Source organism: Emydura macquarii, unplaced genomic scaffold (genome assembly GCF_026122565.2).
Source record: "Emydura macquarii macquarii isolate MOO-44397 ecotype Brisbane River unplaced genomic scaffold, CSIRO-AGI_Emac_v2 contig_2805, whole genome shotgun sequence".
NCBI lineage: Eukaryota > Metazoa > Chordata > Testudines > Chelidae > Emydura > Emydura macquarii.
Window position 1 is genome coordinate 1,991,040 of NW_027132942.1, and position 17,415 is coordinate 2,008,454.

The 17,415-nt window shown below is 43.3% G+C and overlaps 1 protein-coding gene across 1 annotated transcript; it reads right to left on the minus strand.

The window, feature by feature from the left end:
• Positions 1-1,639: 1,639 nt before the first annotated feature.
• On the minus strand, positions 1,640-17,414 carry MMACHC (metabolism of cobalamin associated C). Its single transcript, XM_067567772.1, has 4 exons — positions 17,045-17,414; positions 8,161-8,355; positions 5,486-5,638; positions 1,640-4,820 (listed from the first exon to the last, which is right to left on the minus strand). The coding sequence occupies exons 1-4, from the start codon at positions 17,123-17,125 to the stop codon at positions 4,509-4,511; spliced, it is 741 nt and encodes a 246-aa protein (XP_067423873.1). The 5' UTR covers positions 17,126-17,414; the 3' UTR covers positions 1,640-4,508.
• Position 17,415: the final 1 nt, after the last annotated feature.

The window sequence follows — 17,415 nt, forward strand, 5'->3', positions numbered from 1 at the left end:
GCCCACTAAAGGCATCATTCCCAGGAGCCTGGTTACAGGCTGGGGCATCAACCAGACCCTGTGACTCCATGACACATGGGTAGAAGTCCTTCCTAGTATATCTTCAGTGTTCCCTCCTGCCCCAGTCCTGTCCCCAGTCCAGCTGCTACAGCAAGACTTGTGAGGGAGTTGTCAGAAGTAAGCCTTACAGCTGCCTTCCACAATTCCAGCACTGGGGGAATCCTGCGCCAGCTGGAACCAGGGCTTTTAGAGCCCTTTATGCCACCCTGGCCCTTCGAGCCAGTGTAAAGGGGCTGGAGTGGGAATGAGGATCTAAGACTATGTTAGCTTTTATAGTAAGGGTTGTGTTGTCACTTTCAGTTCCAAACGTCCTGTATGCGGTACTGCCAGTATCACAAGTTAAAAAATCATGGGTCAGGCCCCAAAATATCATGAGATCAGCTCCAAAATAATGAGATTTAGAAAAAGATTATGCTGTGGTTTTTTACTGCCTTTTGATGTTTGAACACATCCTGACCACCCACCAGATGTGTGAGACCATTAGTGTTACCAGTTCTCCCAGATTTAGAGTTAGGTGATTTTGAATCCCCACTGCAGGAGCTCTTGCTGGCTCCTTGATGGTAAGAAGCTGGGAGCTCCACACCGAAGTCCACATCTGCCCAACCCCAGCTCAGCAATTAATTTTGCCCCTTGCCAACATCCCCATGAATCCTGTCTCCCCAGTTCCATATCTGTCTGCCCTCAAGCCCTACCTCTGCTTCTCTTGCAACTTCAGAGGTTCTTCACCTGCCTTCTCTAGGGTCTGGGGAAGCAATTGTAGCAACATCCACTTCTCCCTCTTCTCAGGCCTGGGAGGGAGCAGCTCCAGAAGCTCTTCATCTCCTTCTCTTAAGCTTGGTGTTGCAGGCATGGAGAGAGGAGAGAGTAGAGAAGAGATCAGGCTGACCTATTGCTCACAGGAGGGAAAGGAGGCCCAGAGAACCAGGCCACTCTGAGTTGCTGGGGTCTATCTGCTCCCTACTCCCCTCCTATGAGAATGGTGTTGGCAGCTCACTCTCCTCTCCTCAAAAAGTCCTTGGTTGCTTCATATAACAGTTCTGATTGGAGGTTCTTCCCCAGAGACTGAAAAAGTGGACAAGGCAGCCCATCAGAAGGGCTTTTCCCTCAGGTTGTGCTGAAATTCCCAAGCTTTTCCAGGCTTGGCTCCAGCCCCAGTCAAAGAAAAGTTTCCAACTATCAGTGATATCTTGCTGGATGCGAGAGGCTTTCATGGATTGTTATCTCTAAAATATCACAAGATCTAAAAAAAATAAATCCTCCTGTAGTATGCAGAGACATTTTAGTTTCTTGTTATATAAATGATATGTAAAATACTCATCAAGTAGACTTACCCCCGAACAATCTTTTAAAAAAAACAAAACAAACCAACCTCTGACTGTCCTGTTGTCATACCTTGCCTGCATCCCAACTCCTACTTTCTCTCACATTCAGAAACTGTTTGCTTCTATGTCTCAGGTGTGTAAATATTTTTAGTGTGTTAAAAACACAATGGTCAGTTCTTGGTTAAGCACCAAAAGCTCTCCAATAAATTAACTGAGTATCATGTTGCTTATGCAAAAGTACACTCAGTACTCAGGACTATTTAGAAATTTCTAAGTTTTATTAATCAAAATAAAATATATAGAAGTAAATAAATTACAAAAAGCAAAATACAGATGAATATGATAGCATTAATATTTAATGAATTAATTTCAACACAAAGTGTTCAACATGAGTAAAGAAATAACAGCTCAAACAATAAACCAAAGTCTGACCACAAAGTAGTAAATTCATCTAATTCCATTCTATATTATTCTGGGAGGGTGGTCTTGATACTAATGAGGTTCCTTTAATATGAGCCATTATGATATTCCAATTCAGTTTTATACCAATAAGAAGTAGAAGGACCATTTGTAACAGTTCAACCAGAAGTAATTCTAAAGTCAGAAATTTAGCACTTAAATACACATAATCGCACACCCACAAATGATTAGTCACAGCCAAATTGCTTTCTGACATATACAAATATAACAATAACCCCAAATATGCCCAATGATTCCGAACTGCTTCTAGTGTCTCTTGAAGCTCACCAGAAAGTATATCCACAAGTACTAAGAAAGCTAAGATAATGAAGGGTCTAAGGCAGAAGACAAGGCAAACGACAGTTTTCGTAAACTCGGCCTAAATTGAGTATGCAAAAAACTGATTAAGAATTTGTTATCTGCAATTGCAATCTTAAACACTGTAAACCTCATAGAAATTAAAATTATAATAAAAACCCATAGAGCAAATAATCTTAATAGTATTCACCTAAGTGCACTGCTAAATTATGTGCTTCAGTATGTTAAAACACAATATTTGATACAGTAATAAAGTTAGTATCATTTCAACAACTAGTGCTAATCTTCACTGGTGAAGATTAACACTTGCCTTTGGAAGGGTCTGGGATATTTCCAAAATTACAGCTGGGGAAGACAGGTACAGGAAGGTAAAGTGACTTGTCTGAAGGTGTGCAGGAGAGCTGATGGATTAAAATTTGGGAGTCCTTGGTCCCAGTGCCATACTCTGTCCACTTGGGCTGTTCAGTCTGAGCCCTGAAATTGACAGGACTCCTCATTACATCAATGCCATTGACACCTTGTCTAATCTTCCCCTCCAATGGGAGCAAGGATTTGGTTTGCTACAGGGTGGCAACAGTAACAGAGTAGTAGTAGGCACTTTGGTGTGAACCTTCAGCTCACAGTGATTGAACTAAAGTGATCTATAAAGCAGATGCTGTTTGGGACTGGAATGGTCCAACTCTGGTAGGCTGTGTGAAGAAGGGCAGGGAGGCAATGAAGCTTGTAGCCCTGCAGTGAAAGGACCTAGACTGAGCACAGACTCTGACAGAACACTTTAAATAATATCAGGTGTTGCATAACCGGGATAGGGAAGGGTTCTCAGGAAGAAGAGTAACACCGAAGCAGGATGAGCTGCAAAGACAGAGGACTTTCTGAACCGAGCAACCAATCTAGTGAGAACAATGACTGTTCTATTACGAGTAAAACTAATTTTGACCTATGACAAATCTAATTTTGACCTACTGAAGGCCATCTTAGGGCCTGGGTACCAAAAACCGAACAATGCAAAACCATAGCACAAATTACAAATGAGGGTCTTGACCCTGCAAGGTGCAGAGCACTTCACCTTCCTGCTGATGTCAAGAAAGGGAGAAGGTTCTCAGCACCTTGCAGGATGGAGCCCAAGAAGTAAGCAGCCTTTCAAGTTGCAGCATTCATTGTTAGCTTAGTATAGAGGCGTTGGCCTCACAAACGGCTTCCAACTAAATTAATCCCCTGACTTCCAGTGCTCCTTTGAGCTCAGTGAATGTAAAAAGATAGATACAGTCCACCTGAAGAGATCTTACCCGTGATACAAGTAACTCATTAGATCACTGTAACAGAAAGATCAGAGGAAATCAAAGTCTCTTTCTTTTTCAAGCTTGTTTAACTCTACATTTAGCAGCACTTCATATATGGTCAGCTTTGCAGATTTCCCTTTCTCATTTTCATGTGTGAGGTTTTTTCCCCCCCTCACACAATTTGGCAGTGGCAAGTGAAGTACCTGAAAATCCTTTAACTCAGGCCTTGTCTAGACCAGAAGAAAAAAATTCCCCCCCCACAACTGAGCTAGCTTAACTTGATTTAAAAGCCCACTCAGCTCCTGCACAGACACAGTGCAACTGCTTTAGCATCATTTTACCATGTCAAGTTACAGCTGAAGCAGGACCCTAAAATCGAATTAAATGTATTGAACTGTGTCTACATAGGTGTTAAATATTGTCTGTTGGGGGGTGATACTAAAAAGGGTTTTCAATCAAGTTAAGACAGCTCTTTTTCCTAATCTGAGTGAAATAGACTAGATTTGAAAGTGATAGTGTCTTTTAAAAACATTCACTTCCCTGAGAGATTGTATCACAGGATAAAAAGTGCTAGATATGTTTGAAAAAAAATCTCCCCTGAGCTCAGACAAAGATGCAAGTGATTTCACAATTCAGTTGTAGACAATTCAGTAAATCTTTATCATTAAATAGAATAAAAATAATAACTAAGCTTTTTAAAAAAATAAGTCTGATTAGAACTCCCATAATTAGTGTTTCTAAAGAGCAGCCTGGATTTCCCAACCTCAAGGGCATCTAAATTTTACCCAACCGAAGGACAAAGGGTAACTTACCAGGAGCCAGAGGATACATCCCTGGTTAGCAATAACACAGAGCAGACTGCAGCCACCTTCCTCTATAGTATGGGGCCAGATCACAAACCCCAGCATGCAATACTCCATCTTGATCCAAGAGGCAGGCTTCTGGATTGAGATGGTGCATGTGGGGATCTGCCACCCCTGAAACGCCACACCTCCCTTCATAACTGCTATGGAAGATGAGGGCATCTGTTAGCTGCACTCTGTTCACTCCCCACTCAGAACTGTGTTATTCAATAAAATGCACTCCTCTGGACAATTCCTTGCAGCTCTAGCAGTTTGAATCTCTCTGCTGGAGGAGCTCCAAAGTAGGCTTTCTGCTCCTCCGAGTATTGCTCCTTCACCTCAATGATGTCCCTGTAGCTCCAGTCCTGCCACTGGAAATTGAATTTCTCCAGCAGCTCTATTCGCTTCTCATCTGAGACCACACAGTCAATGGGGGCAACCTGCTTCAGGAATGGCACCTGAACATCTGGGAATATGAGAAGACCCCGGATAGCAAACCAGCCTCCATACCGGGGATGGATACAAACACCATAGATCTTCTGAAAAGGAAGAGAACTGGTATGAGACGTGTTGTTCTGTATCTAAGGATTGGCCTGTCTCTAGCAATGGCTAGTCTCTGGGATTTTGAGAGAACCTCTAATGCACATGGCTAACTGAAGCGGTGCTGTACGAGCAACCTCTCTGCCCCAAATATGATGTGCTGGAAGGCAGATCTCGGAAGCCTCTTGTTAAAATTCCAAAATAAAAATTGAACAAAGTGAAATCTTTGCCCAAGTAAGGATTGCAGGATCTGGCCCACCGAAATGAAAAAGGCTATTTGATTCTCTAGCTCATTTCCTCTGTCCTCAGCCAGAACTGTTGCCTGTGCTACATTTGCCCGTGCTTTTGTCTAGGCTAAATTTAGATATCCCAAGCAATTGGTCTTCCACCTCTTCCCTTAAAGTTACTCTCTAATAAATCTCATTGATCAGGACATTTCCCCCCGTTTAGCCTACATTTTCCTCTGCTCAATTTCATCTCTTCACACCCAGTTATGCCCATTTTACCAGACCCAACAATCCCCCTGACTCCTTGGCAGACATACTTCAAATAACCATCACATGTACACATCTCATGATTTCCATGAAGAAGGAATCAGTGAGCAAACACAAGTTCTATATTCAGTTGTTCCTGAGGGACTCTTGAGCTATGGTTTGTGTCTCACCTTTTCTCCCCAGGGATCATGCCTCACATCCTTCCTCTGGTAGTAATATGCTGCTCCAGCCACATGGGCAGCTGTCTGTGCCAGAAACTTGGGCTTCCGGTTTGGCAGGATCTCATAATCATAGATGATGTCCACCTTATAGTCAGGGAGACTCTGGAGAAAGAAAAGTATCACCCCAGAGTTACTGAAAAGTGTTGGCTACAGGCACATTGGTTTGACGCTCCCTCCCTCACCTGGTTATTGATCTCCCCCTTTATAATTTATGGCCTTGCAGAATCAGGCCCTGTACTGTACACAACTTCTGAGTGATCCTTAACTTCCAGATATTAAGCACCTTGATCCTACAGTGAAAGGTGGATTACTAATGAGTTTCATTCCCTTATAAGTGAGTTTGTTGGCATGTCCCTCCTCTTCTCCTTTCCCAGGATAGAACTCAGTACATCTAGCAGACACTCTTACCTTGTATTGTAACCTGCCAAGCCTGATGAGATTAATGTCTTCTTTAAAACAGGACAAGCAATGCAGTCACTGGGGGGGGATGGACGACATCTCACATAAGCATGAATGAACTGAGCTATAGAATCAGAATACTCAAAGACCACTGTGTTAGCTTTATAAACGTGTGTCTGTTGGGCTTGGGGGAAAATGGGGAGTTGCAGAAGTTTCTTATAGGAACAAAAATCACTGACGGGTAACTAATGCAAATCCCTGGGCAGGTAAACAAATCTGAAGAGGCCCCACCCCGCTGGGGGAATGGCATATCCTGGGGGAATGGTTTAGCTGATTGAAGGCGGATAGCAAACAAAGAAATAAGAATGGTGTAATGTGACCAGCCTGTCATAGGGAAGGGGACACTCTCACTGCATCCAAGAACTGACATGTGACAAGGGACAGATCCTGCAGAAATGGTTTGAACTAAGTACTTTGAAACCTACCAAGTTCCTATATGGTAGATACCTTGTAAGCATGTGTGTAAACCATATGTTCTATCATATGTTTTCTCTGTAATGCTTTTGTTCTGATCAAACACTGTGCTTTATTGAGGCTCGCTGATCACTGATCAACACTGTCATTGCCTCCAAAGAACAGGTCGGCAGATGCTGGATTGAAGTCAGACTTGCTAAAGTGATCACAGTGAATTGCAGGAAGAACTGCAACCTAAATCCCTGGGCTCACCTGAAATGAAGTCAATTTCTGCAGGGGAGATACTAGCCACCCAGAAATGGAGGAATAAGGTGAGGCAAGGATTGCACAGCAGCCTTGCAGTCTTCCAGCACTGTATCACTGAATTACATTTAAAGATACTGGTGAACGGTCCCTGCAGCTGATTAATGCAGATATTCAGCAGGAAAGTTTTAATTTTTTGTTTTTTTAAGTCTCTATCCTGAAATCTTCTGGCACTCCCTGATCTCAGAAGTCATAATCTGGGGTGTCACCACTACCAAAAACCCCATGCAGTTTTGAGGATTTACAGTGTCCTAGACCCTGTCTACACTTACCTCCGAGATTCGGCAGCAGTTGACGAGAGTTACGCAAGCTATGCAAAAAATTTGCTTAACTCTCGTCGACTTCTCTGCTCCTCTTCTGAGCGCCGTCTTTACTGCACTGTGCCGACGGGAACTGTGTTCCCGTCGACGCAGCGCTATGCCACTTGTGAAGGTGGTCTTAGTACGTTGATTTCTGGATCGACTAAGCGGGTCTTCACCGCCGTCAGTATAGCCGTAGCCTCAGTTAAGGTTTGTAGTGATTGTAGAAGTAGAAATAATGGCTTTGATGACCTCTCTGTCAACAAGCTCCCTTCTGTATTTTCTTATACAGATACTTGCATGATCTGTTCAGCAGGACAATCTCCTCTAAGGGACTGTTCCAAAGTCCAGCAAAGTCAGTGGAAAGTCTTCCAATGACTTCATTGGGCTTCAGATCAGGCCCCAAATGTCCTGTTGGTTTCTGGTAACAGAAGGAAAAGTGCATCCAGCCCCATGACTCAGCTCCAGCATGGAGGTGCAGCCTTCTGCAAACCATAGATGGAGGCTTGTGTCAGCTGTCAGACATATCTTCCTCTCCCAGATGTCTTTGACTCCTGTCTTGGGCTTTCTGAGGCTTCCCCTCACAACTCCTTTGGTCCATTCCCCTTATGGTGGGGCAGACCCAGGCTGACCTCCTTCAACCATATGGCTGCATTACCAGGCCTCTCCACCCCCACAACCCCTGATCTCATCCCATCAACAGCTTTCTGTTTTTAATCCATACCTATAGATCACCAGGTACATACCAAAGCTAGAATGATAAAAGAGGTTGCATGTGAAAGGAAAAGGAAGTCGACACGTGGTTGGGTACTCCAACCATGAACCTGGCAGCATGAATAATACTGTGCACTTATATGGCATCTTTCATCTTAGGATCTCAAAGCACTTTATAAAGACAAACAAACAAGCACAAAAAACAAAACCAAACCCACAATCTTCACAAACCCCTCCACACATAAAGTAGGTCAATATCATTATTGCCATTTTACAGATTGAGTAACTGAGGTACAGAGAGGATAAGTGACTTCCCAAGGTCAGACAAACAGCCAGGAAACAGAAGAAAATCCAAGGATTCTGACTCTCAGCCTCCCACTCTAGCCATAGGCCACACTCATTAGCAAAAGGAGACTGTTTTTAAAAGGTTCTCACCTCCTTCATGAGTGACAGATGATAAGAAACACACTGATCCACTGGGTCACTGATTTTTTTCAGCAGCTGTTTGTTCACAAAGGGTTTAAAGGCTTTGTCAAACATCGAAGGGGTGCTGAGGACAATGAAAGCCAGCGTGTCCTCAGAGTAGTGGAGATGAAATGATGGCTGAAGAACAGCATTGTACCACCCAATCTTCAACAAATAAAGACAAACATCCATTAGAACAAAGACACCTAGATTTTCTCCTACTATGGCTGCGCAGAATTTCATAAAATGAAAGAGACTGTGGCCATATTCATATATAAGAGAGATGTGCAGCCTGCCCAGGCTACAGATCCCAGAATGCATGCACTGCCTTCCCTTCAAATCAAGAAGGAGCACTCTACTTCCCATCTCCCTTCAATTATTCATTATTAAACACAAAGTTCCTGCTGTTTATTACATCTGAATAAATATAATAATAACAACGCTTGGCCCTTCTGTAGCACTTTCCTTCTAAAGACCTCAAAGCACTTTACAAGCTTCAGTTAATTCAACCTCATGCACCCCCCGCCTCCCCCACTGTGGCTGGAAAGCATCAGTATCACCATTTTACTGACAGGGAAACTGAGGCAGATATAAGTGATGTTATTTGCACTAGAACACACAGTAAGAATGTGAAAGAGAAGGGAATAGCACCCAGGAGCCTTGACCGTTGACCAAACTCTCCCTCTGAACTCTCAATCCTCTGTTTCTAATGATAATCACTTTCACTGCAAGTAACTATGATGTCACAGAAGCAGCATTAGTCACTGAACATATTAAGGATGAAGATCCTGTGAGCAAATGTCCCTCCTAATAACAAAGCAAGGAAGGAAAAATACAGAAACTGTATCCCAGAGAAGCAGTCTTATCATCTCAAAATAAAATGTTTTCCTTGAGACGTCAATGGGTCTTTAATAAATTGCACTAGCACCCACACATGGAAATAGGGGTTATTACAAATTAGAGTACTGAGCTGCAGTGTGCACGATCCATTTCTGCCTCAAATCAGTTTACTACAAATAATGAGAAATGCTTCTCTGACATCGTTCTCGCTAACACAGTGAGAAGTCAGAGGGGGGTGTTGTCTGTGACTGTAGAGCGTATTTCCTGGCACTTTTCCATTCACACACTGGGGTAGAGTTTTTCTGAGTGGAATCCAGTCCCTCTCTTGATTCTCTCTTGGAGCAGCAGTGGACACTATGGGAATCTTGGATTGGTGTCCCTTCTGGATGCTTTATTTTGACTCAGTGATCTCATTCCTGTTCCTGATTGGGTGTGGGTTTTTTTTTCCTTTTGTTTTTTGTTATGTTTTATTTTTCCCCATTGTTTGGTTGATCCTAGTTTTTTGTGGCCTCTCCTTTTTGTTGAGGGGGTGGGCCATTTGGTTGGTTTTTTTAAACAAGGATCAAATAAGCATGATCAGACAACCACCCTGCTGCTTGTGATGTCATAAGGGCCATGACAGACTACTGGAAAAAAATCAATACTTCTGTTCAGTCACATGACAGGCCAAATGCTTTACTTCTTCAGGCACAATCATCTGTGAAGGTAAATGACATGAGGCTCCCAACAGCGCAATAACCTCTCTGCAGAACATTAGGTGCATCACACAGCTTATGATTATCTTCATGGCTGGATGTGTCATAATGCAGCCCAGCTGACAGGATCAGAAATTAGGGAGCAGATCAAGCCAAGCCAGCAGGGAGACATGAGCAGGAGAACAGAGACTCAGCCACAGATGTGCTGAGCACAGCCAGGTAATAACTCTAAAAATCCTAGCATAATCCATGAACAGCACATTACACAACCTGACTACACATAGCAAGTTTATTCTTTCCTATAGGGCCCTGTGACTCCATTAGCTTCTTGCAGTTTTGCCCCTTGGTTGGTCATAAAGGCCGTGGCTAATATTTAAAAAGGAGTATAGTGGTTTTAGAAATTAATACTTCTCTAAGGGCCTGAAACTGCATGGGGCTGAGCACCTTCGAATTCCAATGTGAAAGTGATTCTAATGGGAGTAGGAGGTACCCAGCACCACACAGGATCAGGATCCAGAAAGAAAATTAAATTTACAGTAAATTAGCCTCCTGACTAGGTCAGTACCACTATTTAATCTAAAATTGGGTTATTTTTAAGATGCTGAGACTTCAGAAAAATCAACTGAAATATTTGAATCCAAAGGTTGTTGATTTTGCAGCTGTGATCAAGAAATAAGATGGCATTAAAATATGAAAATTGTATCTTAAAGGAGGCACAATACTATCATTCCTTCCTTGGGTAGTTAGAGCCTTCATTGTTCTCTATTTCTTCCATTCACTCTGCTTCAGTCTTTCTGTGGAAGTGGGGAGGTATTAGATCCTGCTCCAAATACTAGAAGAATCACTTCTAACAACACCTTGTTTCTTTTGTGTTCCCATCAGAACAGGACTGTATCCTGAGATTAGCTAGGAAAGACATCAATATTTCATTTGCTACATATAAAGCTCTAGTTGTTCCAGAACTAACATAGGCTACTACAGAAGAGTTCCAGAGGGGTAGCCGTGTTAGTCTGTATACAGCAAAAACGACGATTGTTCTGTAGCACTTTAAAGACTAACAAATTTAATTTCAGCAGGCATAAGCTTTCGTGAGCTGAATCACTTCCTCAGATGCAGTTGGTAGAAATGATACAGCAAATAGGAAACATATATAGAAGGCAACATATGCATATCCAAGGGCATAGATAACAATGGGGTAGGTGGATAAAAGCCTCTCTCGTTGAATAGGCTACTACAAATGGTCAAAAAAAGTTCCCTCTCCCTCTATTATACCAGGTCATAGCTGAGGTTATAATCCTGTATGGTACATTCAGGATAGTGTCAGATCCAAAAGAGAAATTATCCTTTTTTTTCCCCCCCCATTAATTCAACATCTATCTGGGTTGGCTGAAATGACCAACATTTGATTTATGTTTGCAGTGTTGTTGTAGACATGTTGGTCCCAGGATATGATATATTTTACTGGAACAATTTCTGTTAGTGGAAAGCTTCACAGAGCTCTTCTTCAGGTCTGGAAAAGGAAGTAAGAGTATAACAGCTAAATACGGGGTGGGACAGACTGTTAAACATAAAGGGTTAACACATATTGCAAGAAACTACTTCAAATTAAGTGGGGAATTAACACCTCTGCAATTATAAAACAAAGGAGGGTTAGAAGATTACAGATTGTTGTAATGAGCCATAAAACCAGTGTCTATGTGAGACCAGGATACACACACCAACTCAAAGTGGCAACTGAACCAGATGCAAAACCTGCAGACATAGTTCCACTGCTCCAACGATCATACCCCCCACAACACACCTTTCAAGATCCATGGGTCCTACATATGCCTATCACAACATCTGGTGTACCTCACCTAGTGCATCAAATGCCCCCAACAACCACTATGTAGGTGAAACAAGACAATGACTACACTCTCGAATGAACTCACATAGAAAAATGATAAAAGACAAAAACTCCATATCACCTGTGGGTGAACACTTTTCACAAATCAATTGCTCATCTGACTTGTCAATCCTCCTCTTCAAAGGGAACCTGCACACCTTGGAAAAAAACCCTCTAAAAATCATGGTCTCAACAGAAACACTGGTTTTATGCTCATTTCAATTTGTAACTTACTAACCCTTCTTTGTCCTACCACAGCAGAGGTTTTAAGCAACATTTTAAGTGGTTTCTTGCAACCTGTTAACCCTTTATGCTTAACAATCTGTCCCCACCCCACACTTAGCGGCGACACCCTGGTTATTTTTTCCAGACTGAAGAAGAGCTCTGTGACGCTCAAAAGCTTCTCTTTCACCAACTGAAACTGGCCTAATAAAAGACATTACACCACCCACCTTGTCTCTAACATATAGATGATACAAAACTAGTCAAGATAGGTAAGTCCAAAGCAGACTGCGAAGAATTACAAAGGGATCTCAAGAAACTGAGAGACTGGGCTACAAAATGACAGATAAAGTTCAATGTTGATAAATGCAAAGTAATGCACATTGAAAAACATAATCCCAACACTACATATAAAATGATGGGGTCTAAATTAACTGTTCCCACTCAAGAAAGAGATCTTGGAGTCATTGTGGATAGTTCTCTGAAAACATCCGCTCACTGTGCAGCAGCAGTCAAAAAAGCTAACAGAATGTTGGGAATCATCAGGAAAGGGATAGATGATAAGAGAAAAAATATCATATTGCCTCTATATACATCCATGGTACTTCCACATCTTGAATACTGTGTGCAGATCTGTCATCCCATCTCAAAAAAGATATACTGGAATTGGAAAAGGGCAACAAAAATGATTAAACGTATGGAAAAGCTTCCATATGAGGAGAAATTAATAAGACTGGGACTTTTCAGTTTGGAAAAGAGATGACTAAGGGAGGATATGATAGAGATCTATAAAATCATGACTGGTGTACAGAAAATAAATAAGGAAGTGTTATTTACTCCTTCTCATAATACACAAAATGAAATAACTAAGCAACAGGTTTAAAACAAAAAAAAGGAAGTATTTCTTCACACAATGCACAGTCAACCTGTGGAACTCTTTGCCAGAGGATGTTGTGAAGGCAAAGACTATAATAGGGTTCAAAAAAGGAACTAGATAAGTTCATGGAGGATAGGTCCATTAACGGCTATTAGTCAGGATGGGCAGGGATGCAAAACCATGCTCTGAAGTGTCCCCAGCCTAGTTAGCCTCTGTTGCCAGAAGCTGGGAATGGGCCACAGGAGATGGATCACTTGATGATTGCCTGTTCTGTTCATTCCCTTTGAAGCACCTGGCATTGGCCACTGCTGGAAAATAGGATACTGGGCTTGATGGACCATTGGCCTGACCCAGTATGGCCATTCTTATGTACTTAACATTTGATTTCATGATTGGTAAAGGAGATTGCCCTTAAATATCTAGATGATTCCGTATTTAGGTTTTATATTTTAGAAACCAGTTTCAGACACTGAGGATCAGATTCTGATTTCAATTATATCTGTATCAATCTAGAGTAACTCTATTGATTTCAGTGGACTCAGGATTGATACCAGTAAAATTGGGATTAGTTTTGTTTTGTCCTTTGTTTAAATAATTGATTGGTCTGCACTTTATTACACATTCTTGAGAAGAAGTTACACGTTATTAGTCATAGAATCATAGAATATTAGAGTTGGAAGGGACCTCAGGAGGTCATCTAGTCCAACCCCCTGCTCAAAGCAGGACTAACCTCAGCTATATCATCCCAACCAGGGCTTTGTCAAGCCTCACCTTAAAAACCTCTAAGGATGGAGATTCCACCACCTCCCTAGGTAACCCATTCCAGTGCTTCACCACCCTCCTAGTAAAAAACTTTTTCCTAATGTCCAACTTAGACCTCCCGCCCTGCAACTTGAGATCGTTGCTCCTTGTTCGGTCATCTGCCACCACCACGAACAGCCTAGCCCCATCCTCCCTGGAACCCCCTTTCAGGTAGTTAAAGGCCGCTATCAAATCCCCCCTCACTCTTCTCTTTTGCAGACTAAACAAGCCCAGTTCCCTCAGCCTCTCCTCATAAGTCCTATGCTCCAGCCCCCTAATCATTTTGGTTGCCCTCCGCTGCACTCTCTCCAACTTGTCCACATCCTTTTTGTAGTGGGGGGCCCAAAACTGGACACAATATTCTAAATGCGGCCTCACCGATGCCGAATAGAGGGGAATAATCACTTCCTGTGACCTGCTGGCAATGCCCCTCCTAATGCAGCCCAATATGCCATTAGCCTTCTTGACAACCAGGGCACACTGCTGACTCATATCCAGCTTTTTATCCACCGTTACCCCCAGGTCCTTTTCTGCAGAGCTGCTGCCCAGCTCGTCGGTCCCCAGTCTATAGCTGTGCATGGGATTCTTCCTTCCTAAGTGGAGGACTCTGCACTTGTCCTTGTTGAACCTCATTAGATTTCTTTTGGCCCAATCCTCCAGTTTGTTTAGGTCACTCTGTATCCTATCCCTACCCTCCAGGGTATCTACCACTCCCCCCAGTTTAACTACTTGTATCGAAGTAACATTGTATGATGACTTACTGCCCCTAAATGTCCTTTGTAGAGGACTATGTTTTTTAAATACTATGTGGAGTTTTTCACTAGGAAGGAGCAATGAGGACTATCCCACGCAGAGACATCTTGTATGTTTGGGTTTTTACAATAATAATAATAATAATAAATTAAAATTTTGCATTATTAGCCATGCAAGATGCTTCTTTGTAGGCATCTGTAGGTTCCCATCTGCAGATCATTACTTCCGGCTGCAGGTAGCTAAGCAACAGGCTGTGGGGCTATGGAAGGGTATTTATTTATTTTCTGTGAAAGGAAGGTCCCCAAGTTTCCCAGAAAAATTGTGATATACCAGGTGCGTTTTCCTGAATTCTGTATGGCCCAGGACCTGCAAACATATGAGCTTTATATCCACATGAGCAGTCCATTTGACCCTAGTGATAGGGACAGAGAGAGAAGAAGAGCTATTTGTTCTGCTCAGTGCTAAAAGCTGGGGAGGCCATCTGGGGAGGTGGTGCCATCTACTGTCTCTTCATAGCTATGGGCCAGCATTAATACTCCCACAGATGGGCTCCAATTCCCACTGAAGTCAGCAGGAGTCTTTTCATTGGCTTTATTAGAAATGGGACTGCGCCCGTGTTTAGTCATCTTACTGAAGCCAGTGCAAGCTAAGGATGTGAAGGACCTTCTCAAGAGGCACTCAAGACATTTCAGGAGATGCCCTTAGATAGTAAACAATGTGAAAAGCTAATGAAAGTATAATCTCTGTAATGCTTTACATGCTTCCGAGTCTACACAAACATTCATTAATACTCACAACATCACAGGAAGGAAAGCAATGATCATACCCATTTCAGTTAAGAAACTGAGGCCTGGGGAAGTCAAGTGACCTGACCATAGCAGCTGAACCAAAATAAGATCTATAGAGTTCCTACCTCCTAGTCTTTGCTCAGTCCAGGAGATCAAACTGCCTAGCAAGATGGAGGACTGCAAATAGTAAGACAGAAACACTCTCCTAGCTAGTACGTCTTTCAGCTCTTAAAATGCTACTATATGCAGTTCAGCTGAAGTGAACTTGTTTCTTTCACCAACAGAAGTTGGTCCAATAAAAGATATTACCACACCCACTTTGTCTATCCTGACATTCCACATTTATCCCCACATCTCACTAGCTCAGTTTACAAGTTAAAGATTTTCCTAACAGACTGGCTCATCAGCAGTCAACAATAGTCTTATTTGTCAGTCACCTAACTTCATCTCTCCTTAGATGTGAGTTTACAAAAAGTTTATTTTAAGAAATTCACAAGTTTCAATGGAGAGATTTCTGAGGAAGGCTTTCAGAATGTATGTGTAATTTGCACATACTGACTTTGTGCCTCTGAAAAGATCAACATTCACTGACCTTGGAAACAAATCTTAGTTTCAGCTTTGCCTGGGTTACTATTTATTTCTCAGGCCAATAAAATTTTTTATCTCTGCAGTAGTCAGTTTCCAGACTATTATCAATATTTAACTTTCAAGTCAATACAATTTGATGTTAATCTGAACAGAAGTCCATTATCTATTTATTATCATTTCATTATCAACCTGTGAAGTTATGCAATTCCTTTTCACACTTTCCTCCACTTTTTATTTCCTGCTCTTGCTGTTCTCCAGGCAACTGCTCTGAATTTTTCAGCTACGTGTTTCCTTCTTCCTTTCCTTCTACTTTCAATAAGATTATGAATATCACAACATACTTGGAGAACTTCCTCCCACATATTTTAAAGATTATACTTGGCCTCTCTCAGAAGCCCACCTGTACCAACTGCCACAAATAAAATGTTATCTCATAATGCCCTCTACAGAACAACACAGCAGCTTTGGAAATAACTTGGAAGGTGGAGATGCAATACACTGTGGCGCTCTCAGATATCTTCCAGGGGACAGGTTGCTACTACACTATGGTAGGACTGATATCATTGGGAGTAAAAGTTCCTATGCAGCTTTCAAGAGGCACTCAGCTTTATAGAAAGGCACTCATACCAGTTTTGAAGGAGACTGGGCACTTCACCTTCCCGGCTGGCCTAAACAGTGTGACAGCAAAAATGAGAGGAAAATAATCAATGGGAGTAAGTGAAGGGATAACAAGATATGGGACAAACTCAGTTCGCATCTGGATGTCCTAGTCAGCAAAATGTAATTCAGGATGAGGCATTACAGACTCATTATATTACATGAAGATTTCTGCGAGAGAACCTACCACACCCTGCTCATTCTAGCTTCACTTTAATGCCAACTTTTTCAGCACCTGGCCCTAGGGAGGAAGGAATTAAACAACGTACTTTCTCAGAGTCGCCAACATGCTATGCTTCAGGATACAGCCTGCTGGAGGAAGGCGTGTGGGTGACCATCATGCCCCACTTGTCCCAAAATCTGCTAGACAGCCAACTGTCTTCCCCACTGGTAACTGCCAGTGACACCCCCACATCTGGACTACATCCAGGAACTCTCACCCCAAAGCGCCTGCAGCACAAGGGAAGGGCTCAAATTCATTGTAGGCCTGGCGCCCTCCTGTCACCACATGGCGTGAAGGACCGCCACTAACTCCACAGGCGAGTGCCACACGGCGGCACAAACGGAGACGCGACAGAAGCGGTCTCTCAGAGGGGCTGGCGTAGGGACATGATGTCATGGTGCAGCTGCATGGTGTCACAGCACCCCGGTGACGTCACAACCCCACGTGACGTCACAGCCCACGAGGTCGTGCAGGCCACGTGGGCCAACGGCCGTGGCGCCGGGCCCCAGACACGCGGGCCCGTACCTTGAGAGGAGAAACCTCGAAGCCGAAGTCGCACAGGGAACCGCGAACCCGCCTCTCCAGCGCAGCCACAGGCGGCTCCATTGCTAGCCATCGCGCGGGGCATCACGGGAGATGTAGTCTCCCGTCCGCCATGGCTGCGCGCGGAGCGTCAGGGGCAAGAGAGTCCTTCCGCACCTCCGCCCCGCGGCCGCACACGGGACACGCTCGCTGGTATCCTTCTTCCCCTTTCGCCCACTCAGTGGTTGCGCGGGGCGTCTTGGGAGCTACCCGCCGCCCTGATGCCGTGACCGCGCGCGGTGTATCATGGGAGACGTAGTCCTCGCCTCAGACGCCGCAGTCCTTCGGCGCGGGGAACGATGGGATTGCGGGCC